The 25,975-nt window shown below is 41.8% G+C and overlaps 1 protein-coding gene across 2 annotated transcripts in view; it reads left to right on the top strand.

Annotated features, from left to right (window-relative positions):
* The window catches only part of LOC109892656 (glutamate receptor 3), a 116,336-nt gene that overhangs the window by 84,371 nt on the left and 5,990 nt on the right, over nt 1-25,975 (top strand). Inside the window, exons 5-14 of one of the 2 annotated variants that reach the window (XM_020485350.2) lie at nt 5,249-5,302; nt 5,606-5,779; nt 7,948-8,115; nt 8,255-8,359; nt 9,698-9,805; nt 11,676-11,882; nt 13,431-13,804; nt 15,371-15,569; nt 21,675-21,922; nt 22,693-22,807. In XM_020485350.2, coding sequence (XP_020340939.2) covers nt 5,249-5,302; nt 5,606-5,779; nt 7,948-8,115; nt 8,255-8,359; nt 9,698-9,805; nt 11,676-11,882; nt 13,431-13,804; nt 15,371-15,569; nt 21,675-21,922; nt 22,693-22,807 — 1,752 coding nt within the window. The remainder of the gene's footprint in view (nt 1-5,248; nt 5,303-5,605; nt 5,780-7,947; nt 8,116-8,254; nt 8,360-9,697; nt 9,806-11,675; nt 11,883-13,430; nt 13,805-15,370; nt 15,570-21,674; nt 21,923-22,692; nt 22,808-25,975) is intronic. The other variant, XM_020485351.2, reaches the window with a different exon arrangement.

Here is a 25,975-nt window from a genome sequence, read left to right as displayed (position 1 = left end):
CTTCAAAAATGTTAATGAATTGTAATCCACATAATAATTCAGGTTTCCTGTTGCTGCAGGATAATTTTCCTGCTGTAGCAAACTGACTCAAATGAAGATCCTACATCTGTATGGTCACACTGTCCACTGTGTGGGAGTGGCTCCCTCTGGTTAGCCTGTCGTTACACAAACCCTAAGATTCATTCTAAATGGATAAGATGCATCACACATTGACCACACGTTGCTGGCTCGTATGTGAGGCTGATTTGTGAAGAAGACACTAACTATGAGCAGTCCATGATAGCACTCAGGCTATCCATTCCATTCAATGTTCAATAAAATTGAGGAGTACATCAATGCAGTTGATACTGGAGCTCCCCTTTCACTCTCTCCCAGTGTACAGTTGGATAAGGTGTAGACTCTTTAACAGTTCTCCTTTATTGCTATGCCTTTGAAGAGTTTTTCCACCCACAAAGTGGATAATGGTGAGCTGTCCATCCTGTCTAGGGAGATGGAACCATATAAATAGAATAGAATGACATTCTATTTGGCTGGAACACAATGGCCTGACCCACCTAGTCTCTGACCGAAAGAGAACAACAGAGACTGGTTCAGATCAGGAAGCGAACTGATGTGACGGAGGAATGAGAATGACCTCACTAAGTCCCCATCCATCTGTTTTAGGTGCAGGCTGGAAATATTATCATCCCAGGGGAACCAGGAAACTGGAGCGCTAGGATCCTAAAAATATTTATTATGCACACATCACATGCTTTATTTTTATCTTAGTCCACTTTTCTGGTCTAGAGAACAAGACATACACTGAGTATACAAAACATTAAGAACACCTGCTCTTTCCATGACATAGACTGACCAGGTGAAATCTATGGTCCCTTATTGATGTCACTTGTTAAATCTACTTCAATCCGTGTAGATGAAGGGGAGGAGACAGCCTTAAGACAATTGAGACATGGATTGTTTACGTGTGCCATTCAGAGGGTGAATGGGCAAGACAACATATTGAAGTGCCTTTGAACGGGGTATGGTAGTAGGTGCTAGGCACACTGGTTTGTGTCAAGAACTTGTTACATGCTTTTGTTTGCCCATTTATATTTCGAGGTTATACTCTAGCACGTTAGCACGTGGGGCGCACTGATTGGTGTCACCTCGTTAGTCAGAATGTGTTACACCTGTGCTGGTTTGTCATCTCGTTAGTGGGAAGGTGTTTCACATGTGCTGGCCCAAGTGATATTTAAGAGTGGTTGGCCCAGTTCTCTTGAGAGGTGTGTGGGGTTAACACCTTTAGTTGGCACTCTCTATTTGATTTCTAGAAAAACTGTCTTTAAGTTTGGTGTGGGTTCTTCTTTATTTTATATTGGCCTTCTTAGGCCAATGTAGTGGGCACTCATGGTGGGTGTCTTTTAGGAACGTAATAAACTTCAACACTGCAGGATTTTTCATGCTCAAAACTTTCCAATGTGTATCAAGATTGGTCCACCATCCCAAAGGACATCCAGCCAACTTGTCCCTGTGGAAGGCTTCAAACACCTTGTAGAGTCCATGCCCCGACGAATTGAGGCTGTTCTGAGGGCAAAGGGGGGGATACTGCATACTGTCTTCATATACAACAATTATGTCCCCTAGATTGGAACTGGCCTCCTTTGAATGGTAATGTGTATGAGTCACTGAAATACCTCAACTCCCCCTACTTGCATGAGTGCGTGCGCGTGGGCACACACACACATACACACCCTGGGACAGATTAGCTTAGGACTCTTAAGTACTCAAATTGGATTTGCGTAGTCATACGTATCTGCAATAGAGAACCAACACACAGCGGACCACAGAGATGTTTCAGCTCTTTCTGCATTTCAGATCACAGTGCAATATTAAGTTACTGATTAAATACGATGAATTAAACAGACTTCAATATTTGAGCCAAAAATACAATTTCAAGTGGCAAATTTTTAGAGGCCCTCATATAAGCGAATAACCTATGTTTTGCGGCAGGATGCAGTGGTCCTGTTCCGTTCGTTCCGTGACTCGTCAGAGGAGAGAATTAGCCGCTGGCTCCAGGCGCTGCAGCTTCATTAAGTGCTTGCTGTGTTGTCACACTTTGTCCGCCGTGGCTCCTTCCCTCTCACAAGAATCCCAGATGAAGGGCTTTTTGTTCCCTCTTCTTTTTGAATTGAACTTTTTGATTATGCATGCTTTCTGCCTGGGAGGGATGGGATGACGAGGGGCTGAGGAACAGGGTGGTTTAACATTGTGATCAGCAGTTTTGATTATGCATGCTTTCTGCCTGGGAGGGATGGGATGACGAGGGGCTGAGGAACAGGGTGGTTTAACATTGTGATCAGCAGTTTTGATTATGCATGCTTTCTGCCTGGGAGGGATGGGATGACGAGGGGCTGAGGAACAGGGTGGTTTAACATTGTGATCAGCAGTTTTGATTATGCATGCTTTCTGCCTGGGAGGGATGGGATGACGAGGGGCTGAGGAACAGGGTGGTTTAACATTGTGATCAGCAGTTTTGATTATGCATGCTTTCTGCCTGGGAGGGATGGGATGACGAGGGGCTGAGGAACAGGGTGGTTTAACATTGTGATCAGCAGTTTTGATTATGCATGCTTTCTGCCTGGGAGGGATGGGATGACGAGGGGCTGAGGAACAGGGTGGTTTAACATTGTGATCAGCAGTTTTGATTATGCATGCTTTCTGCCTGGGAGGGATGGGATGACGAGGGGCTGAGGAACAGGGTGGTTTAACATTGTGATCAGCAGTTTTGATTATGCATGCTTTCTGCCTGGGAGGGATGGGATGACGAGGGGCTGAGGAACAGGGTGGTTTAACATTGTGATCAGCAGTTTTGATTATGCATGCTTTCTGCCTGGGAGGGATGGGATGACGAGGGGCTGAGGAACAGGGTGGTTTAACATTGTGATCAGCAGTTTTGATTATGCATGCTTTCTGCCTGGGAGGGATGGGATGACGAGGGGCTGAGGAACAGGGTGGTTTAACATTGTGATCAGCAGTTTTGGGGAATCTACTCTGAAAAGAGAGTTTACCAAGCTACCATGTACTTAACATTGGAAGAAGTTAAGCTGACTAAAGCTACCCTTAAGAAAAATATAGTTTACTTAAATATAACTGTCTTATGATGTATATTATCTTGTTTGATATTGTAAATGTAATTTAATTAAAGTAATATAACAGTTACTTTGAAAAAGTAATTCACTACATTCAAACTACTGAAAAAGTTTAATATGTACATCTGAAATGTCAATGACTATGAAATGCAAAACAGTTAACTTTGGGGTCACATGTTAACACAATGTAATTTTTCCTATTAAAAACTTTTTTTAAATTTCAAGTGAGAATTAGGCAAGTCTGATGCATAAAAAGAAAGTAAATGATCTTATTTTTTGTTGTTGCAAAAAAAAGTAGTGTGTTAGTAGTTAGCTACACCGCTACATGGAAAAAAGTAATGAACTACCTAGATTTGAATTTAGTTCAACTACATGCAGTTCACTACTCCCTGACACTGGAGATCAGATCCTTCACTGGAGACAGAGTCCCACTGTCAATGAGCCTGTCTGTATCACTCTGTGTCTTCTGAAAGGACAGTGAAATGGGCTATGCACGTCATTACAGGTGTTATTACCAGTAATATGGCCCTATCCCACACACTGGGACCTTCTAGTTCTGTAACTATCCTCCCTCTGAGAAATGGGAAGTTTGGGGTCCCAGGCAGGCAGGATCTGAGGGGGCTACTGGTGGAGGTGGAAAATGTCAAACATAATGAAATCGTTGAGCACACCTTCCCAGGGTAATAGGATTTAGAGTGGAAAGTGCCATGAGGATGGGGAGTATAGGGAGAGGGACTGAGCTGTAACCTTGGAGGATTGAGAATGTTCTCTCTCCAGAGACAATTAGGAGCTATTAAAAGGACTAAGCAGATGATGGTTGAAAGGTAGAGGTGTGAAGGAAAGGACTGACTGGATGCTGTCTGAATTAAAGTCACAATGTGCAGATGGATGCCTTTACAGATGGAGACTTGTGGGTAATTTATGAAGACGCCCTTAACTGTGATAAAACAGTCCTATTCCTACGCTGTTTCCATTGTTTCCTTGGTTACATCTAACAATACAGCCCTCAGTGACATTGCGGGAGGTGGAGGAGATATTGATTAAGCGATGCAACACAACATATTGCATGTCCTTGATTCCTTGCTTTGATACTCTTACAACAATTACAATCCATATTGGAGGTTATTCAAATGTAAAATGAAACATACCGCACATTTACCACATGTTCGTTGTTGGAATTCATAGGCATTCTCTCAACTACAATGCGTGAAACTGTCCTACATAACACTGGATGTTGCAGTGGCTGACACATAGAGAGCATCCTTGTCAAAACTGTGGGGGAGGAAGTCTAAAAAGACAGTGAAAATAGAGAGAAAAAAGCCTCTCTCTCCACCCCCTCAGTATGGCACTGTATGTATCTCCATGATGAAACCACATTTCTGTTCTGCTTTGTTCTGTTCTGCCAGGCAGTAAGAATGAGAGGTAACTTACAGCATCTCTGAGTAACCTTGATGCGTTAACTAAGCCTGGACTGGTCATTAGAGTAAACAAAACAGCTAGCGTTGATTGTCCATGCCTGCCTGCCCACTCTCACTAGGAGAGAACAGTTTTGGTCCTAATTAAGTCTATATAACCCCACGGCAGATTGAGCTACAGCAGATAATGACGGAGAGCACTTTTTGTTTCAGCAGGCAGCTGCGTTATAAAAGGGTAATTTTTCTGCGGGCCTTGAATCCTGACCTTATTTTCCATACTGACGCTAATACAAAAGGAACACAAAGTCCCGCACACACACATGCACACACTCACAAACATACACCCAGACCCTGTTAGAGAAACACACTCATATACACATCAGACATTATCTAAGGAACATTATTTAAGAAATTCAATTATTCTGTTTGTTTTTGAACTGAAAGATGACAGTTGAATCTGTGCGGTTTCTGCTGCTCAACAAAAGTCACTGATGGGGATGGTGGTGGTGCACTATATTTGCTCATTAGTGCAAAGAGACTGGAAACCCACAACCTTGATCAAGTGGATCTATGCTACTTCTGAGAACTGATAGAGGCTTTCAGGTTCTATTGTGTCTTCTTAGAACAGAAAACTGATAGAGTATGTGATGTGATGTCCTTTGATGCCTTGTCTAATTTGGAGTCCCCCCCCCCCCCCTCTTGCAGGTGGTGACCCTGGGGAAGAACAGCAGAGGCTACCACTACATCCTGGCTAACCTGGTGAGTAGAGTAGGACAACACAACAATCCTTATCTCTTTCAGGGGCCCTCTCAAACATGTATTATAAAATGGGATGTGCAATCACTTTAGTTTTCTAAATCTGAACAAACTGTACTTTTATGAACAAATACGAACATACATTATCACCAAAAACTAGAAAGTTGTATGTTATTCAGAAAACAATACATCAGAAAATGCTTTCTTTTTTAACTGTAAAGGCATTACAGGTGAAGCTCTCAGTACAGATGAACCCAGTTGTTGGGGACAGATTGTTTGATGCCTGCATGTTGTTGGGTACCTCTGGTTTCACTGCAGGGCTTCGCTAACATGACCCTGGACAAAGTGTTTGCTGGAGGAGCCAACATAACAGGCTTCCAGATCATCAACCCAGAGAACCCAATAGTCACACAGTTCATCCAGCGCTGGGAGCGCCTAGACGAGAGAGAGTTTCCTGAGGCTAAGGGCACACCGCTGAAGGTACAGTACCGCACAGCTGTCAATGTTGTGTGGATGTTTTATTTACAGTACGAAACTTCCATCTCTGCCCATATCTGCTTCTCTACCTTTCTCTCTGACTATCTGTTCAGTTATCTGTCTCGCTAATAGTATCAAAGACAGAGCATTTTCACTCACAAAAGGAAAGCTTTTGTCAAATTTAACCAGATAAACTGTCAGTGAGGCAATAGTAAAATCATACTGCTTGTTTACTGCTTGTCACTCAGAAAAGAGGCAAAAATTGGTTTTCTGTTTGAAAGTAGCTACAACAGTATGAACTAGCTTTGGCATATCAGGCAACAACAGACTGCCAATCACCAATTACTCTTGAATAAAATAAACCTTGAGGCAGAGTGGCAGTGGGCTGTTCAGCTACTGCTGTACCGACTTTATCATTGATACTCATTTTCACAATTGATTCCCTTTTCACATTGTGCTTTGTATCTACAGTGCCTTGCGAAAGTATTCGGCCCCCTTGAACTTTGTGACCTTTTGCCACATTTCAGGCTTCAAACATAAAGATATAAAACTGTATTTTTTTGTGAAGAATCAACAACAAGTGGGACACAATCATGAAGTGGAACGACATTTATTGGATATTTCAAACTTTTTTAACAAATCAAAAACGGAAAAATTGTGCGTGCAAAATTATTCAGCCCCTTTACTTTCAGTGCAGCAAACTTTCTCCAGAAGTTCAGTGAGGATCTCTGAATGATCCAATGTTGACCTAAATGACTAATGATGATAAATACAATCCACCTGTGTGTAATCAATTCTCCGTATAAATGCACCTGCACTGTGATAGTCTCAGATGTCCGTTAAAAGCACAGAGAGCATCATGAAGAACAAGGAACACACCAGGCAGGTCCGACCGAGATACTGTTGTGAAGAAGTTTAAAGCCGGATTTGGATACAAAAAGATTTCCCAAGCTTTAAACATCCCAAGGAGCACTGTGCAAGCGATAATATTGAAATGGAAGGAGTATCAGACCACTGCAAATCTACCAAGACCTGGCCGTCCCTCTAAACTTTCAGCTCATACAAGGAGAAGACTGATCAGAGATGCAGCCAAGAGGCCCATGATCACTCTGGATGAACTGCAGAGATCTACAGCTGAGGTGGGAGACTCTGTCCATAGGACAACAATCAGTCATATATTGCACAAATCTGGCCTTTATGGAAGAGTGGCAAGAAGAAAGCCATTTCTTAAAGATATCCATAAAAAGTGTCGTTTAAAGTTTGCCACAAGCCACCTGGGAGACACACCAAACATGTGGAAGAAGGTGCTCTGGTCAGATGAAACCAAAATTGAACTTTTTGGCAACAATGCAAAACGTTATGTTTGGCGTAAAAGCAACACAGCTCATTACCCTGACCACACCATCCCCACTGTCAAACATGGTGGTGGCAGCATCATGGTTTGGGCCTGCTTTTCTTCAGCAGGGACAGGGAAGATGGTTAAAATTGATGGGAAGATGGATGGAGCCAAATACAGGACCATTCTGGAAGAAAACCTGATGGAGTCTGCAAAAGACCTGAGACTGTGACGGAGATTTGTCTTCCAACAAGACAATGATCCAAAACATAAAGCAAAATCTACAATGGAATTGTTCAAAAATAAACATATCCAGGTGTTAGAATGGCCAAGTCAAAGTCCAGACCTGAATCCAATCGAGAATCTGTGGAAAGAACTGAAAACTGCTGTTCACAAATGCTCTCCATCCAACCTCACTGAGCTCGAGCTGTTTTGCAAGGAGGAATGGGAAAAAAATTCAGTCTCTCGATGTGCAAAACTGATAGAGACATACCCCAAGCGACTTACAGCTGTAATCGCAGCAAAAGGTGGCGCTACAATGTATTAACTTAAGGGGGCTGAATAATTTTGCACGCCCAATTTTTCAGTTTTTGATTTGTTAAAAAAGTTTGAAATATCCAATAAATGTCATTCCACTTCATGATTGTGTCCCACTTGTTGTTGATTCTTCACAAAAAAATACAGTTTTATATCTTTATGTTTGAAGCCTGAAATGTGGCAAAAGGTGGCCGAATACTTTCGCAAGGCACTGTAAATGTGCTCCTTACACAAACCAGTGAGTACCCTTCGGACTGCTCTCCTAGTGTCATGATCTGGTGTGGTGGTTGTGTTTCAGTACACGTCGGCACTGACCCATGATGCCGTGCTGGTCCTGGCAGAGGCCTTCCGGTACCTGCGGAGGCAGAGGGTGGATGTGTCCCGGAGGGGGAGCGCTGGGGACTGCCTAGCCAACCCGGCCGTGCCCTGGAGCCAAGGCATTGACATAGAGAGAGCCCTCAAAATGGTAGGAGGGGTCTTCACAGGTGCCCAGGTGTACCCCTGTTACCATGTCTTTAAAATATAGTAGTATATTTGGACTAAGTCTGAATTGAGCTGTTGTGTGAAGGTTATTACGGTTCCTTGTGTCGTGGTGTGCATGGCAGGTCCAGGTACAAGGTATGACAGGGAATATCCAGTTTGACTCGTTCGGTCGGAGATCCAACTACAGCATCGATGTGTATGAAATGAAAATAGGGGGGCCCAAGAAGGTAAGTAGAAAGCAGCACAGTGGCTCAACATGCAGATTACAAAACACTTTCTCACATTGTTTGAGTTCAGAGGGTCATTAACTGAGTAATTGGGAAAAGGTTGCAGGATGTCAGACCAGTTCACTTTTTTTTTCTTTATTCATAACTGTGAAGATAGTTCAGTTGTATGGACTTTAAATATGAATATTCAAGTAATTACACATTCAATATTTACGTAATTACACATTAACATGACTCCATAACATAATTGTGCTTGTAACTGCATTGCACCATACGTGCGCAACAGTAATCATTGAACAGCTCTGAGCAGGGTCCAGGGCAGAGCTTTAAGCTTTATTGGAGTGCTTACAGTAGGACAGCTTTCACCTGTAGCGGATTATGTACTGGGGGCTGACCTCTCCCTGCGTGCTTCTTTTGTGCTCAGTCATAACTGGGGCAGGGGGTAGGAGAGGGGACGCATCGAGTCTGTCAGGAGTAGTGCTATATTAGCCAGTAACCCCCCTAGTTACCACACGTACTAGCCTATAGAACATGCTGAGCTATAGAACAGTAGAAGAGGAGAGAAGTAGAATTAAAAAGAACAGGAAAGAAAAGTACAGAATACAACCGGACAGAAAAGACGAGAACAACAGACAGAACGAAACAAAACAGAACAACAGACAGAACGAAACAAAACAGAACAACAGACAGAACGAAACAAAACAGAACAACAGACAGAACGAAACAAAACAGAACAACAGAACAGAATGAAACAAAACAGAACAACAGAACAGAACAAAACAGAACAGAACAAATAACATGTAACTGCTGACGTAAAAAAAAAAAATCTCAGCAGTTATTGAAAAGGTTCACAGACGTCAGATATCTATTTTTAGTAGCAGCATAGATATAGTATGCTTAATGTTTGTACATTAAGAGAAGCCCCTCACTCTGTAAATTGCAACTGAAATAGCTTATTGCTGAATAAGACTCATTCTTTTTTGCTGGTATTAGTATTGCCAAGCTGCATGCGAGGAGCATTTCATGGGCAGTAATTCATGGTTATGTAAAAGATCTGTGACAGTGCAGCTGTAGTAAGTGTGCTGAGAGGGAGATTAGCTGAAAGTTGAATGCTCTTTTCCCCCACTGGATTTGTAGCAGAGGTTAAAGCGTCATCTCCAAGCACAGCACCAGTACAGGGCTTTTTATCTCGCGCATCACTAGACACCCCCAACCCCCCTTCAGGCCAAGACTCTCATCAGACATGCTCGCCTGCCAACTGCACTTGGAGGCTTTACTCACAAATGTCTTTTAAATGGCTGTTTCTTGTAATAACTATGATGTTTCTGTCACTTTCAGACCGGGTACTGGAATGAATTCGAAAAATATGTATTTATTGTGGATGCGCAGGTCACCAACGAGTCCTCTTCTGTGGAAAACCGAACGATTGTGGTCACTACTATTATGGTACACTTTCCAAGCAGATTTTAAATGTTCCACCTCTAAACAATTCTGCCACTCAAGGTCAAGGTGTCCATTGTTACATTCTGTCCTGGGAGGGTAGAACTATTTTCTTTTGAGTTGCTTTCCATCCACTCACTACATGTTGAAACAGTCGATTCACAAAGAGTGTTTCAACTGTATCCGTGTGGGTGTTAAAGCATTTTGATTTTCCATATTACGGTGGCCTGTTGTAGCAGTGACATCACAATAACGGCTTTGGTAATGATAACTAGCTAGAGCCGATAGACGTAATCTAATACACATTCAGTGCATACGTAAGTAAAAACCTGTTTCTTACTCATTAAGTAAATGGTCAATGATGACAGGGATAGAGACAACAAAACGACCTTTAATGTCAATTGTTTCTCACTGGGGACACAAAATAACTGCCATTTGAGGAGGACATAAAAAACCTCAAGCCTTTAAAGCTTTGGTTTGTTTATCCCCTTGTTCAAATCTATTTTGGATCGTCCACTACAAGTTCTGTACTGAAGTATAACCTCTGTGGCTTCTTCCAATATCCAGCGATATTAGGGGTCAAAGGTCAGGGATAGCAAGAGATGAAGCATTCCCCAGCTCAAGCAGAGAGATAAAAATAAATCAGCTGGATGTATATATGGTTAGTTAGAAGATCTTGGTCATTTTTAAATGTAAAATAAGGTAAGCCTTATCTTACATTTAAAACGATGGCCTTCTTTCTGACTCTGCCTATTATGTCCTCATCTTAGGCAAATTCAGAATACGAAAGTCAGACATTCTCATCTAGATGTCAGCATGTCATATGCTCATACTCATAATTGGTTAGGATACTTCTGATAGACACAGGGAAATGGTAGGACCATTGTAATGTTATGATAGCAATAGTGTTACACTACTCATCTCGTGATCATGTATTTGTCTATTCACATTGTAAATTGGCCAAATCTCATTATGCATCAGAATTAGCTATATTTGACTTTATTGTTTCAGAAACCCATTTCGTCTAGCATAGAGGTGAAAAGATACCTTCAGCACAGAAAGAAAGAAATTGACCATTGTTTTACCCACTGGCATCTCTTCTACACCTGACACGGATTGGGATGTGATTTAAGATCAATCACTCTGTGTGATTTTTGAGCCGAGCCAAAAAGAAAACCAACCACATCTCAGAGTTTAAAGAGCCAAGTATTTGTATGAACACCTCCCAGTGTATTCTGTATGGAAGATAAGCTCAGAGTTGGTTTGATGACTTGAATGATGCAGCCTCCCTGCACATTTACCGATGTGTTTGATTGGTGTTGCAATAAAAACGAGCATTACTGTAATCCCTTGCCAATCACTACCATTTACATGATGAACTGGAAAGTATCACAAACCCCTGTTCAACCTGCCCCTGTCCTACCAAACCGATGCAAAGCTAATGCACCCTCCACCTGGCCCCCACCTCCTTAGAGTTGTGTCTGGGTTTAACATGAAGGAATCTGGCTGAGTGACCCACCCCCTTTCCCCTTCATGCCTGTCTGTCAGAGGCCTTACTGTCCCTACTGGTTACCTGGGCCGGGCCCTGCATCTAGCCCGCTGCTATGGAGGATGGCTGCATTTGGCTGTGGATCGGGTCAGCACCCCAACATCCCCATGTGACCAACTCTGTGTGTCGCTTCTTGTCCATGCTGTTCTGTTATTATTTCCTGTTTGTGTGCTCTGTGTCTGTGTATGTCTGTGTGTGTAATCCAAGCATGTGTGCATGCAACAATCACGGTGTGGGTTTAAGAGGACTGGCCTCAAGAGGAAAGGCCTCTGTGAATGGAATGTGTGCATGTTCAACTATAAACTCAACGTTATGTTTAATTAACAGGAATCTCCTTATGTGATGTACAAGCGAAACTACTTGTCACTGGATGGGAATGACAGATATGAAGGCTACTGTGTCGATTTAGCGGCTGAAATTGCAAAACATGTGGGGATAAGATACAAACTGTCAGTAGTTGCGGACGGGAAGTATGGTGCAAGGGATCCAGAGACCAAGACGTGGAACGGGATGGTGGGTGAGCTGGTATATGGGGTAAGTGACAGTCTCGACGTACTGAAGCACTGTCACCAACACAGGGACGGGGGCTTGGCCAGCTCTGGCTTGAGGTATGTGGCCCAGATCTGGTTAACACACCTAAACCAGATCTTCGGCATGAAAAGGCCAGACCTTGCCCAGCAGGGTGAATGTGGTCCACATTCATTCAAAAGTGTCCCAGCAACTATGGGTATTTGTTACGCTCACATATCACAAGCCAGAACTGGCTCATAAGCAAAGTGTGCCTGCCCTCGCCCTGGTCGCATCTCCCACATTCGGACCAGATCTGGCCTTTTACTGTTGCGGTGGCAGCACTGATCCATATGTGCCACCCAGCAACCAGATCTGGCCCGCAATCCTCTACTGACTGGGTGTGTGATTTTCTCCATATGTATCTCCATAAATCAGATCTTACTTGAAAGATTGATTACTTTATGTTATGAATCACTCACTACATGTGTAAGTATGAGATCATTTTCTTCTTTCATAAAACACCAACTGTGAACTGGTTCATGTTTCATTAAGGGACAGATGAAAGCCAGACTATAAAGTGAAAATGAAAAACATCTGTTTGTCAGTTTGAATGCAGTGACACTCTGAACGCATTTTAATTTAACACGAAATAGCATATTCCTTTTATAATGAACATTTTACCAACCATTCTGTAAAATGACACCCCAAACTCTTCAGAGAGCTGAAAGAGAGAGAGAGATGATCTCCTGCTATAATTGACAGGCTTTGTACATGCCCTGAGACACCTCTCTGCATCAACAGTAAATCCGCCGAACCATTAATTAGCCATTCACATGCAAATGAGCCAGTGATATATTGAGACAAGGAGTGGCTTGGAGCTGTGTTTTTCACAGGGTCCCTGCCTAACCCTCACTAAGATGATCCCAGCCCTCGCATGGCATTTACATATTTATAAGTCAAGGCCGGGTCCGGTTGTAACTCTGGGACCTGAAAAGCTATCGATGGGAACATTTATTACATAGCTGAGCTATGCGCTAATAAGGCTAGGAGGCTTTAAAGACAATCTGATAAAGGAGTTGAATTTCCTAGGCTGATTCAAATATCATGGGCTGTTTGCATAAGCTCTTCAACCTCCTGTTTCCATACCTTCTACTTCATAGATGGATCTGACGGAGTAATGCACTCTTTTGGATTAAGGCAGAGACATTATCCACTACTAATGCTAACTGAGATTGGTACATTTTAAGCTGGCAGGTCTCACTTTCTTCTTAAACGTATCTGACATTTAATGCATTCATTTTTCTAATCCACCATTTCATTTTTCCGTGCTCCATCTCTACTCATTGGTTTCAGCAATACATTATAGATATACTATAGTCATAATGAGATATTGAAAATTGCCTGATGACCAGTTTATTTGATCAAGAAACAGTAAAATCACAATTTCTTTAGATGGGCATTCTATTTTAGATTGTTATAAGTCGGGCTTTGATCACAAGGCAGTTTGATGTGATGTGTCTGTGCTCTGTTTTGAACCACTAACTCCTCCTGTTCCTGTTCCCATGTTTCCAGAGAGCTGATATAGCAGTGGCTCCTCTAACTATAACATTGGTACGAGAGGAAGTGATAGACTTCTCTAAGCCTTTTATGAGCCTGGGGATCTCCATTATGATAAAGAAGCCTCAAAAGTCAAAGCCGGGCGTGTTCTCCTTCCTGGACCCGCTGGCCTATGAGATCTGGATGTGCATAGTGTTTGCCTATATCGGCGTGAGCGTGGTGCTCTTCCTGGTCAGCCGCTTCAGCCCATATGAGTGGCATCTGGATGAGAACGACGAGGCCAAAGACCCTCAGAGCCCTCCAGACCCACCTAACGACTTTGGGATTTTTAATAGCCTGTGGTTCTCCCTGGGCGCCTTCATGCAGCAAGGATGCGATATCTCGCCAAGGTTGGTTACTGTACTCCATGTTCCATCACCTCAAACTCAGCCATCCTATCATCTACAAACTGTACCATCTCTCTGCATTTTATGGTCATAATCACTACAACTCCCATCATGTCATGGTGCATATATGTTATTTTTTGGTTGTGTCTTGGTTGTTTTGCTCTCCACCCCATTCACCTCCACTTCATCTTTCCCTCATCCTCTTTAAACACACCACCACCATTCCTCACTCTCTCACTCTTTCTCTCCTGGCTGCATGCTAACAGTTATGCATTGCATCCACAAAATAACTTATGTCCAGCATCCCGGGGACTGTAAAATGCACAGGGTCATTACATCCATAGTTTCCCCTATTCCCCATGACTCTTGGAGGGCTACCGTGTTTTTGCTGCATGTCCCATTTTACGGTCATCAGCCTGGTGCGTAATGTATTGTAATGTATTTTTATCAATTTTCACTCTGATGAAGCACCTTAATGGCATTAAATTCGGCCTCTACCTCATGACTAATATCATGCATTTTCATATAGACAAAAAGTTACGCCCTCTTCCCCCTCTTTTCATTCATACAGTCCATCTCTTCACTCATCATCACTGTTGTGCCGGTGTGTCCCTCATTCCTTCTCGGGGGACTGTCATTGTTCAAGCCATCCCTCCTCATCTTGTCTGGGATGTTGGGCCATTGTAGTGCATCTGAATGAAGATCAATGAGAGAGTGTTCCAGGACATGTCTATCAGAGCTGAGCATCAGTCTCACCTGAATAGTGATGGCTACAGCGCTATAGGGTAATGATCCACTGAGATCAACATTTAAACATGCATCGTTCAGATTCATTCCTCAGTAATTGTTCCCTTACTGTCTCTATGATAAGATTATTATTTTTTTGAGCATTGCTCATGAAAAAAAGGGGTTTGCGTGCTGAAAACTGAGTGATGGCTTCTCATGTGCAGTGAAGAAAGTCAACTCTAAGTAAAAGACAAGCCATTTAATCCTTGTAACATAATACCAGAAAAGAACACAAAACATTCTATGGCAATTTAGGATGTCAGGTACTATTTGAAAAGCCCATAGAATGCCAAAGAGTCAATGCCACAGATTTGATGAATTTGATGAAAACAATTTAGTAAATGTCCCTCTCCCTCCTGGAGGATCAGTTTTCGTGATATGCTACAGTAAGCCTAAGGTTAGTAGTTACTGTACCAGTGGGGATCGTCAGCCTCATTGAAGCTGATGCACGCTAATCTCTGCTTGCTGTGTTTGTGTGTGCTATCATTCAGCCACAACACAACCCTCCACGCAAGCATCATAGAGCAACAAGGCTGGGACACCATGTTTTTCTCTGAGTAAAGAGCATTAACATTGAGGTATGTGGGTGAGATTTGACATAAATCCAAGATCAATGCTCTGAGGCTGTGCATTTATGTCAATACATGGTGTGTGATACCCAGACTCTACACAGGAAGCAGTGGACTCCAAAAGCATGGCGACCTCCATCCCGCTGTCAGTGTGTAGGTTTGAGCACCCTGCTCTCATGTCCCTCTGTCCTCCTCCTCCTCACCTCTCTCTCAGGTCTCTGTCGGGCAGAATCGTGGGGGGGGTGTGGTGGTTCTTCACCCTCATCATCATCTCCTCCTACACAGCCAACCTGGCTGCCTTCCTCACAGTGGAGAGGATGGTGTCTCCCATAGAGAGTGCTGAGGACCTGGCCAAGCAGACAGAGATTGCCTACGGGACCCTAGACTCAGGCTCCACCAAGGAGTTTTTTAGGGTGAGTGACTAAACTAACTGGGGGTTTATTCACCAGACACAACTTTAGTCTCTTTACAGACAGTTAGAAAACAACAAAAAAGCAGACAAGACATCAAAGCAAGGAGCACAGGGGAATGGTATAGATATTTAGTTTTGCTTGATACCCGACAGAAAATATGTAAGTAGTTAGCTATGATAATAAATATTGAACAAAGTCAAGCTACTATACACGAAACAGGTGGCTATCAGAGTCTATGCTACTGTGTGGTGACAGAAGACAATTTTGCGTGGTTTCTCTTTCAATTTGTGGTGTTTATTAAACAAAGCATTAACAATTGAACACACTGAATATTTTAAAAAGTATATTTATAGCCTGGTGTTTAGAGTTAGTGAATCAGTGCAGTGAAACACAACCACCTGTGCAAGCCACTGGATGTAATGCAAATGTACTTCTCTTTCATGATTTGTTTGGCAGGCTGGCTGACAGCCTGGTGATTTGTCCCAGGTCTTTCTGGGAAGATAATTGATAGGTGTTCAGGGACTTCATAATGAGTGACCCACTTCCTGTCCCTCCGCCTTCAAACTTCAAATGTCACGACTGAGGAGCCATTCCGGGGGACTTTTAATTAAAATATAGGCTCCAGATACATTTTAAATATGTTCTTCAGGAAAGATGTGCTGCTTAATTAGAGTCATATAGCCACCAGGCAAACGGAAATCTGCTCTGATGACACACTGGCAGGTCATCCCTCAAATGGCTCACCTTTACTTTCCATGCATTCCCTCACTTCTCTCAGGATTTACCGTACCGGCACCCTAGTACATCACATGCTTCCTCAACTCCTCCCTCACTTATGACACAGCCCCTTTGTTGTCAAAGAGTCAGAAGAAGAATATTCAGACACATCAAATAGATTTTAAGTGCTTGCATTTTTGGCTCCATTTCCACCTCATGTATCTTAGGCACAGCAGCATGTATGTGATACATGGAGAGAAATTAACTTAGCTCAGGCATCTCATTTTCAAAACCAGCTATGTGTATGTTATCAGCCTGGTCTCATAGACTAAATGTAACATAGTAAATGTAAATACGGGACACTCAAATTAGTATGATATGTAACATTTGGTATGGTTACAAAAGACAGAAGATTACATAAAGCAAAAACTAAAGTAGGGTGGTTGGTCAGGGTGGATGGTTCGGTGTAAAATGCGAGCGTCTAGCAACTCAAAGGTTGCTTGTTCAAATCTCATCACGGACAACGTTAGTAGTTTTGCTAATAAGCAACTTTTCAAATACTTACTACTTTTTAGCTACTTTGCAAATACTTACCATGTTAGCTAGTTCCTTCCCTAACCTTAACCTAACCTTAACCCATAACCCTAACATCTAGCCTGGCTAACTTTACCCACTCAGCAAATTTTTGCATTAGCCACCTAGAATTTCACAAATTCGTAAGATATTGTATGAATTCCAATTCCAAACATATTGTACGAATTGCAGTAGGTAACATCTATAAATTGTAATTCGTAACATCTCATACGAAATGGATGATGGAAATCCACAAATGAATAGCTACTTATGTTGTCTCCAGAGTACATTTGAATACTTTTGGCACTCGTACAACTGGCCAGAAGAGAATCCAAGAATTACATGTGGACAAGCACTCTGCATACAGACAGAATGCTAATGATTTATTTTCTGACTCATCCCTACTTTGTATTGCCAGTGGGGTGGATCTGAGCAAACAGCCATGAAGCATTCAGAGTGCATAAATGGAGAGTTGATAGATGGACTGACAGCTGGAGGTGTTTGTGTTGCACTATGGGAGTCAGCTCATCTTCTCATTAATATTTATTTATTTTGCAAATGGATACTGAGGCCGAAAACTAACTTACAACGTCCTTATCTATGTTGTAGTATAGATGAAAATAGATTTGCGTTTGAACACTGGAGACCTTTAGCCCACATATGATTGCTGACTCAAGTAACACAAGCAGAAGAGCTGCACGCATCTTTACATGACCCAGAAATGACCCTCTGTTTACACAGCATGGCCAAGCCTGTCATAAAATATTACTGTAATTTACATGAACGGTCCCTCCCATTGAAATTGTGCAGATGTCAAGCATGATTCAATCATGGCCCTGAATTCATTACATATCCAGCTACTGCTGAAATTTGCATGATACAATGCGGGGAGACAGCTTAATCTTTTTATTCAGCAATGCATTGATACTGATGTTCTGTTAAATGCATCCATCTTGCAGAACGCATTGAGCAGATATTATCATGCAACTACTGTAAAAACATAAGAAGCTGGAGACATAAGCAACTGCAGCCCATCATGAATCGTTCAGATTTTTTGTGACCCCCCCCACCCCCATCAAAGTTGCCCATCCCTGATATAGAGCATCCATGACATCAGTCTGATCAAGCCAGGTGCTTAAGCTTGGCTCTTGTAGTTCATCTGATATAATGCTGACTTCGCTATCGATACCGAAAATCATTTGTCTTGTTATGTTTCAAGTGATAACAAAAGTGCTCTCACAGGGGTTTCAGTATTGACATTTAAAGCACTTTCTGTGACATTTACTGGATTCTCTGGCCACAGTCATGCTTGTCACCTGTATTGTGTAAATGCCCTTTCCACTCTGGCGACAGCTCAGGTCCCACCCCCTCCGCCCAGTCTATTCTAGCTTCTCTCTCTGAAAACCTGGGCTGAAGGCCCTGCTGCACAAAAGGCCCTTTTTTCCAAAAGACACACTGATTTCCATATTCCTTTTGCCTGAAGATCATGGAGGTGTAACTAGCAGCAATAGGAGCTGAATGTACTGCAGATTTGAACATATTTTGTTAGTGAAACATTTTTGCCCTTGATTGATACACCCATAAGGCTTCAACATCTGTTGGTGCATAAGAAGCTGAGCAACCCCACCCCCTCAATCACCTCCCATATGGTCTCTCCCTGTACTCTTTAAATGAGTGTGTGATGCAGGGGGTAAAATTCACCTCTCTGGGGTGGGGGTGGGGGGTGATGTGGGGAATCATTTGTAGGGGAACCTGACTCCCCATTGTTCAAGATTACATACTAGTCAGCTCAATTTCATTCAATTCCTTGGTGTGCTGTGAGTGTAAACGCAACCATCACTGATGAGAACTGTATGACAGTATTGGCGTTTGTGAATATTTGAGCAGAGTGATGCTGATGCCAACATAGCAGCAGATGGTGTATGTGCAGATCAGAGACTAATATTTTGACTGCAGCATTGGTTGTTTCTCTATAGTTTAATAATTAACATGTTGACTCATATTTAGCTCATTTATTGAATCCCTGCTGATCTGATCCTACCCCCTGTCATATCAGTTGTCCTGAGAACACCAGGCATCTCTACAGAATCTACTAGAGTGACACCAATGTGTTCATTATGTTCAACAACCCTATTTACAGTTTACATTACAGACCAATGATGTTATCATCATGCTCATCAGGAGTCAAGCTCATCACTCCCATTAAAGAGCAGAGGAGCTGAGGCCGTTAGAGGTTCTGTAAACTATTGACATCCCAAATCACCTCCCCAGAACCACAGCACTCTGTCTTTTTTATTTAACTAGGCAAGTCAGTTAAGAACAAATTCTTATTTACAATGACAGCCTAGGAACAGTGGGTTATCTGCCTTGTTCAGGGGCAAAACAACAGATGTTTACCTTGTCAGCTCAGGGATTCAATCTAGCAACCTTTCGGTTACTGGCCCAATGCTCTAACCACTAGGCTACCTGCCACCCCGTCTGCACTTGTTTCAAAATTATAACATTCAGAGTCATGTAATATATTAATAATCAGCTAACTGAAATGAAGTGACATTGTAGTTTCTGTATACAGCCACCTCTGTTAAACAGATTGACACTTCCTGTGAGGATTTACTTAATCCAGATAAAGATGACAATGCACCTTTTTGCTCTGATGTGCAACCATCTGATAGAAGAAACAGCTGAATGTCCAGCAAATTTTATCCCCAAAACGTAGTAAGTCAGTCAATAGACAGCCTGTAGACTGATTTTAGAGAACACATCAGAACTGGTGCTTAATGTACAAACAATATTAATTAGAGAGGAGTTTTTCTCTACGTAAATGTGGGCCTTCTTCGTCTGTAAGGACGTGTTTGTGTGTTTTTACACCTTAAAGGATTCTTTGGCTGTCCCCATAGGAGAACCCTTTGAAGAACCATATTTGGTTCTAGGTAGAACCCTTTTATGTTTATTTGGATCCCCATTACATGACAAGTAACAAAACACTGTTACACTGATAGACAAGGACAGTCACACACATTTAAAATACAGTGATATACAAACAATACAACCAAAAAATAATACAAACAATACAACAACAAAAAGGTATATGTGTTAGAGTGCATCTGTGTGTCCCCTCACAGTCCCTGCCATTCCATGAGTTGTGTGTATTACTATTCTAGTGGGTACCAGAAATCCCCAAAAGACCCCACAAGGATAGTAAAACAAGAAAAATTCCCACGAAGACAAAGACTATTTTAGGCTTATGGGTTAGGTTTATGGTTAGGGTTACAATTAGGGTTAGGGAAAATAGGATTTTGAAAGGAAATACATTTTAGGTCCCCACAAGGATACTAAAACGTATACTGTAAGTGTGTGTGTGTGTGTGTGTGTGTGTGTGTGTGTGTGTGTGTGTGTGTGTGTGTGTGTGTGTGTGTGTGTGTGTGTGTGTGTGTGTGTGTGTGTGTGTGTGTGTGTGTGTGTGTGTGTGTGTGTGTGTGTGTGTGTGTGTGTGTGTGTGTTCGTGCGTCTGCAACTGTATGCGTGTGCTCACACTCGTAAAATGTAGATCAATCTGTTTATCTGGTTAGTACAGTCATATATTTCACACTAAATTTCACGATGGTCCACAGTAGCCAAGCCATCTGCAGTTTAATATGTAATGTTAGATTTAGCTTGATTCAGCTATTATGGTGGGCCTATTGCCCATTCTCCATTAAAATGTGAAAAAGATATGACAAAACAAAGCCTTCCTAGAAATGAACTTCCAATGGCTCTCTCAGATTAAATTGTAATATCTATTCATCAACAATATATGATGTTATTTGGGGCCCTGGGCAATATAGCTATAGATATAATCACCAAGTTGACTCTGTTTTTGCCACATTAAGCATTCACTTGCTAATTAAATCAATCTATAGGCTATTTATACACATGCCTTTTTTGGTCGTGAGAACATCCATCCTAAAGTTTTCCCCACTTGTTCGGTCACTCGGCGGAAGGTCACATAAACCAAGTTTAATGCAGCTTCCTTATTTGTCCTTCTGTTGTCGACTGCTGTGTGCATACCCCAGCTCCATGGAGACCCGACGCCAGCCACTCAAAGGCCACTTTTAGCAGCAGCTCCCTGGGTGTGTGTCAGTAAGGGAAGGGCAGGAGGCAGGAGGCAGGAGGCAGGCCAGGGCATGGCAGGGTTGTGTTCTCCTCTCAGCACATCATATTGCTGCTCCAGGTGGCAGCAGCCCCACTGACCAATCCAGGTGACACCTCCAGAACCCCAATGTCAAAGGGCATGCTGACTCACTTCCTGTCTTGTGAACTAAGGGGGGATGGTGAAAGGGAGCAGGTGGTCAGTCAGGTGGTCGTCCTGTCGATGGATGCCGAGGAGAAACGTGGCCCTGCAGTTTTGTTTTTAGTGTGCTGCCAGCTTGTCGGACCTTAGGCCCTATCGGCTGTTGGCAACAGGCCCACTACAACTACTCCTTTACTCAGCTCTCTGGGAGCACAGAGAGCACTCTATTGACTCATGGCAAAGGACTACACTGTATATGAAGATGTACAGTGGGGGAAAAAAGTATTTAGTCAGCCACCAATTGTGCATGTTCTCCCACTTAAAAAGATGAGAGAGGCCTGTAATTTTCATCATAGGTACACTTCAACTATGACAGACAAAATTTGAAAAAAATAACTTGCACAATTGATGGCTAAATACTTTTTTGCCCCACTGTATGTGTGTAAAATGTGTTATTTAAGCACTGAGAACTAAGGTCTCCATTTTTTTTAATAGACCACTAACCTATTTTTGTCTTCTCTTTCTCCCTCTCTCCCCAAATGCAGCGCTCCAAAATAGCAGTTTATGAAAAAATGTGGTCTTACATGAAATCAGCTGAACCGTCAGTGTTCGCAAAGACCACTCCAGAAGGGGTTGCCCGAGTGCGAAAGTCGAAAGGCAAATTTGCCTTTCTTCTCGAATCCACAATGAACGAGTACATTGAGCAGCGGAAACCTTGTGACACCATGAAAGTGGGCGGCAACCTCGACTCTAAAGGATACGGTGTGGCAACACCTAAAGGCTCAGCATTAAGGTGGGTGGGATAATATAACAATATTCTCCATGTTGTTATAGTATTCCACCTACCCTGATGTCTCCTGTTGTCCTATTCCTCTTCTTCCTCACTCCTCAATTTTTCATTTTTTGAGGTTCATCAGGAAGTAAACGGTATTATGTGTTTAACTCTCGTGTAGACGTAAAGCCATTTCTATCATGTTCTCTCTATGGTTTGTTTCTCTCTGTGTTTCTGTCTTTTTCTTTCTCTTCAAAGGGAAAGTACTTATTGGTATATTTGTCATATTTACTAAATCCATTTGAATGTTGATGTGCCCCCACACCCACCCCTCGTTTGTTTTTCTCTTCCCTCAACCTTTCCTCTCTCTGTCCTCTGTGGTGTCCCTCTCTGGCAGTTCAGCATTGCTTCTAATTTAACAGTTCAATGTGTTTCTTTCACTTAACTTGCTAAAAGCTGCACTGTCACTTATGATGAATGTTAACGTGCATGCTGTATGTTGTCGTTATTCTTCTATTCTCTATGACAAAGTGTCCCTATCCCGCACACTTCAGTTCTGAGCAATGTAACCCTCCATACCACCTCTTTAATATTTAACACTTTCTTTGCTGTAAAACGCTTCTTACCTCTACACACCGTTGAAATTCTTTACCAATTTGTCATTTTCGTGATCCCCTTATGAATCATTTGATATTATTATTATTATTATTATTACTATTAACCAATATTCTAATATTAGATTTCTCACGGACCTGTTCGTTTTCTTACAAGTCATGTTTTATCGTTTCAAGAAATGCTGTTAACCTGGCAGTGTTAAAACTGAATGAGCAAGGCCTCTTGGACAAATTGAAAAACAAATGGTGGTACGACAAGGGAGAGTGCGGCAGCGGGGGAGGTGACTCCAAGGTCAGCCTCAATGTCACCAATATCGGGTATCGTAGAGTAGAGTAATCGGCAAGCCTGTTATATCACTACTGTAACCTATAGGCCCCAACCACATCCACTAACCGTGTGGCTTTTTCTATTTTATTGTGCAACTGAGATCAAACTGAGAACCCTTTACTTGGCTAATGGAGGAAAAAGACCAGTAACAATTTAGATATTTCTGATTAAAAATTGCTATTTTTAAACTGCAGGTAAAGAAGTGTTGAAACTAATTATTATTCCCGATGGTTGAAGAGTAGCACCACTCTGGTAAGAAGCCATACTGTGTGATCTCCTTTGGGGAGTTAGTGTTTTGCTCTGCAGCAGGGCTGCTCTGTGAGATATTTCCTACGTTTCTCCAGAAGCTTTTTAGCTTAGTGCTTTGCCCTGTGGTTGTCAAAGGCAAAACATACAGAATGGCAGAATGTACATTTCCTCTGCTTTTTATATCCACAGGACAAACATGGTGGAATTATAATGCTGTTTCACTAAAATGTATTTCAGGGAGCTTCTATTTGAAGAGAACAACCCATTTAATCACTTATTTAACTGACAGTGGATTAATAATTTGTTGCAATTGATTCTGAATTAAGTATTGATTAAGAGAATAACATGGCAGTGGCCATGTACCCTAGCACTGAGGTGTACTGTAGCACTCTCCAAACTGCCTCAACCTTGGGTGCTAGGGCAGGCGAGGCGAACAGCGTAGTCTTGAGGGGACTAAGCATTGCAGGCAAACGTGAGAATTCTAATGACAGTGACACCAAATGATCCAAACTTCTGTCTGATACCAACAACATCGCTGAAAACCAGTCTTAGCTTGTGACCCTGACAGATTCCTTTGGTTGTTCTTAGTCTCCAAGACCAGTCAGTCTACCCATGGCCGACCCCATCCCAACTAATGAAACGCTGCAAGAGGGTGGAAAATATGACCTGATCTTGTGTTTCAGAACACGAGGCCACAGTGACAGCCTGACTGTGGATCCGTCTCTGTCTTTAATCTTCTGCTTGCATCTTGACCACAGTACACTTGGCACATTGTAGAAGAACAGGCAGACTGACTTTGATGTTGTTGACTCTAGTCATTCATTCCTGAGTGTAAGCGGGACATGAAAACTATAGCAGAGCAACACAAAGCAGCTGCCTCGTCCTGCAAGCAATCTGCCTTGAATCCTTGGTAGAGAGAGGGTAGCCATGTTATGATATTGCACCTGACTGCCACATTTCTTGTTTATTCTTTTATTCTTAAAAATGCATGTGTTGGTACTTTAACAATGTGCTTCAAATATATTGTATGTAATAACCACTGACAGAGCAAAACCCAATATATTATAGGCACAAACTAGATCACATTGGCAAATTACACTGTAAATATACCATAAATACCCAGGGAAATTGTCTCAAATATGAAAGTAGACGACATGCTTATCACAGACATATTGTCAATAAGGAAAGTTCACACAGCAGGTTAAGAACTGGAATGAGTAACTATTTCTGATAGATATTTGGATGTATGAGAATCAGATGGTGTAAAGACGTGAGTAAATCGTGTTTCTTCTGTGTCATGTTTTCTCAGTTGTTCATCTTTTGTTTTAAAATTGTATCTTGATATTTTGAATGAACTGTCAAATACTGTGTGGGTTGATTTGATAGTTTTGTCTTTTTGTATGTTTTGGGAGTGTTCTGTTTGTATTGTTTTGGGTGTGTTCTGTTTGTATTGTTTTGGGAGTGTTCTGTTTGTATTGTTTTGGGAGTGTTCTGTTTGTATTGTTTTGGGTGTGTTCTGTTTGTATTGTTTTGGGTGTGTTCTGTTTGTATTGTTTTGGGTGTGTTCTGTTTGTATTGTTTTGGGTGTGTTCTGTTTGTATTGTTTTGGGTGTGTTCTGTTTGTATTGTTTTGGGTGTGATCTGTTTGTATTGTTTTGGGTGTGTTCTGTTTGTATTGTTTTGGGTGTGTTCTGTTTGTATTGTTTTGGGAGTGTTCTGTTTGTATTGTTTTGGGTGTGTTCTGTTTGTATTGTTTTGGGAGTGTTCTGTTTGTATTGTTTTGGGAGTGTTCTGTTTGTATTGTTTTGTGAGTGTTCTGTTTGTATTGTTTTGGGTGTGTTCTGTTTGTATTGTTTTGGGTGTGTTCTATTTGTATTGTTTTGGGAGTGTTCTGTTTGTATTGTTTTGGGAGTGTTCTGTTTGTATTGTTTTGGGTGTGTTCTGTTTGTATTGTTTTGGGTGTGTTCTGTTTGTATTGTTTTGGGTGTGTTCTGTTTGTATTGTTTTGGGTGTGATCTGTTTGTATTGTTTTGGGTGTGTTCTGTTTGTATTGTTTTGGGTGTGTTCTGTTTGTATTGTTTTGGGAGTGTTCTGTTTGTATTGTTTTGGGTGTGTTCTGTTTGTATTGTTTTGGGAGTGTTCTGTTTGTATTGTTTTGGGAGTGTTCTGTTTGTATTGTTTTGTGAGTGTTCTGTTTGTATTGTTTTGGGTGTGTTCTGTTTGTATTGTTTTGGGTGTGTTCTATTTGTATTGTTTTGGGAGTGTTCTGTTTGTATTGTTTTGGGAGTGTTCTGTTTGTATTGTTTTGGGTGTGTTCTGTTTGTATTGTTTTGGGAGTGTTCTGTTTGTATTGTTTTGGGAGTGTTCTGTTTGTATTGTTTTGAGAGTGTTCTGTTTGTATTGTTTTGGGTGTGTTCTGTTTGTATTGTTTTGGGAGTGTTCTGTTTGTATTGTTTTGGGAGTGTTCTGTTTGTATTGTTTTGGGCGTGTTCTGTTTGTATTGTTTTGGGAGTGTTCTGTTTGTATTGTTTTGGGAGTGTTCTGTTTGTATTGTTTTGGGTGTGTTCTGTTTGTATTGTTTTGGGAGTGTTCTGTTTGTATTGTTTTGGGAGTGTTCTGTTTGTATTGTTTTGAGAGTGTTCTGTTTGTATTGTTTTGGGTGTGTTCTGTTTGTATTGTTTTGGGAGTGTTCTGTTTGTATTGTTTTGGGAGTGTTCTGTTTGTATTGTTTTGGGCGTGTTCTGTTTGTATTGTTTTGGGAGTGTTCTGTTTGTAATGTTTTGGGAGTGTTCTGTTTGTATTGTTTTCCAGTTTTTGTTTTGTCACCTCAACATATGTATTCATTTGACACCTGAATCATACTTGATGGTAACAGTGAAAGAG

The sequence above is a fragment of the Oncorhynchus kisutch genome, linkage group LG6 (assembly GCF_002021735.2).
Source record: "Oncorhynchus kisutch isolate 150728-3 linkage group LG6, Okis_V2, whole genome shotgun sequence".
Classification (NCBI taxonomy): Eukaryota; Metazoa; Chordata; class Actinopteri; order Salmoniformes; family Salmonidae; genus Oncorhynchus; species Oncorhynchus kisutch.
Note: the sequence above shows the minus strand (reverse complement) of the source record. Positions and strands in the feature narration are given on the sequence as shown.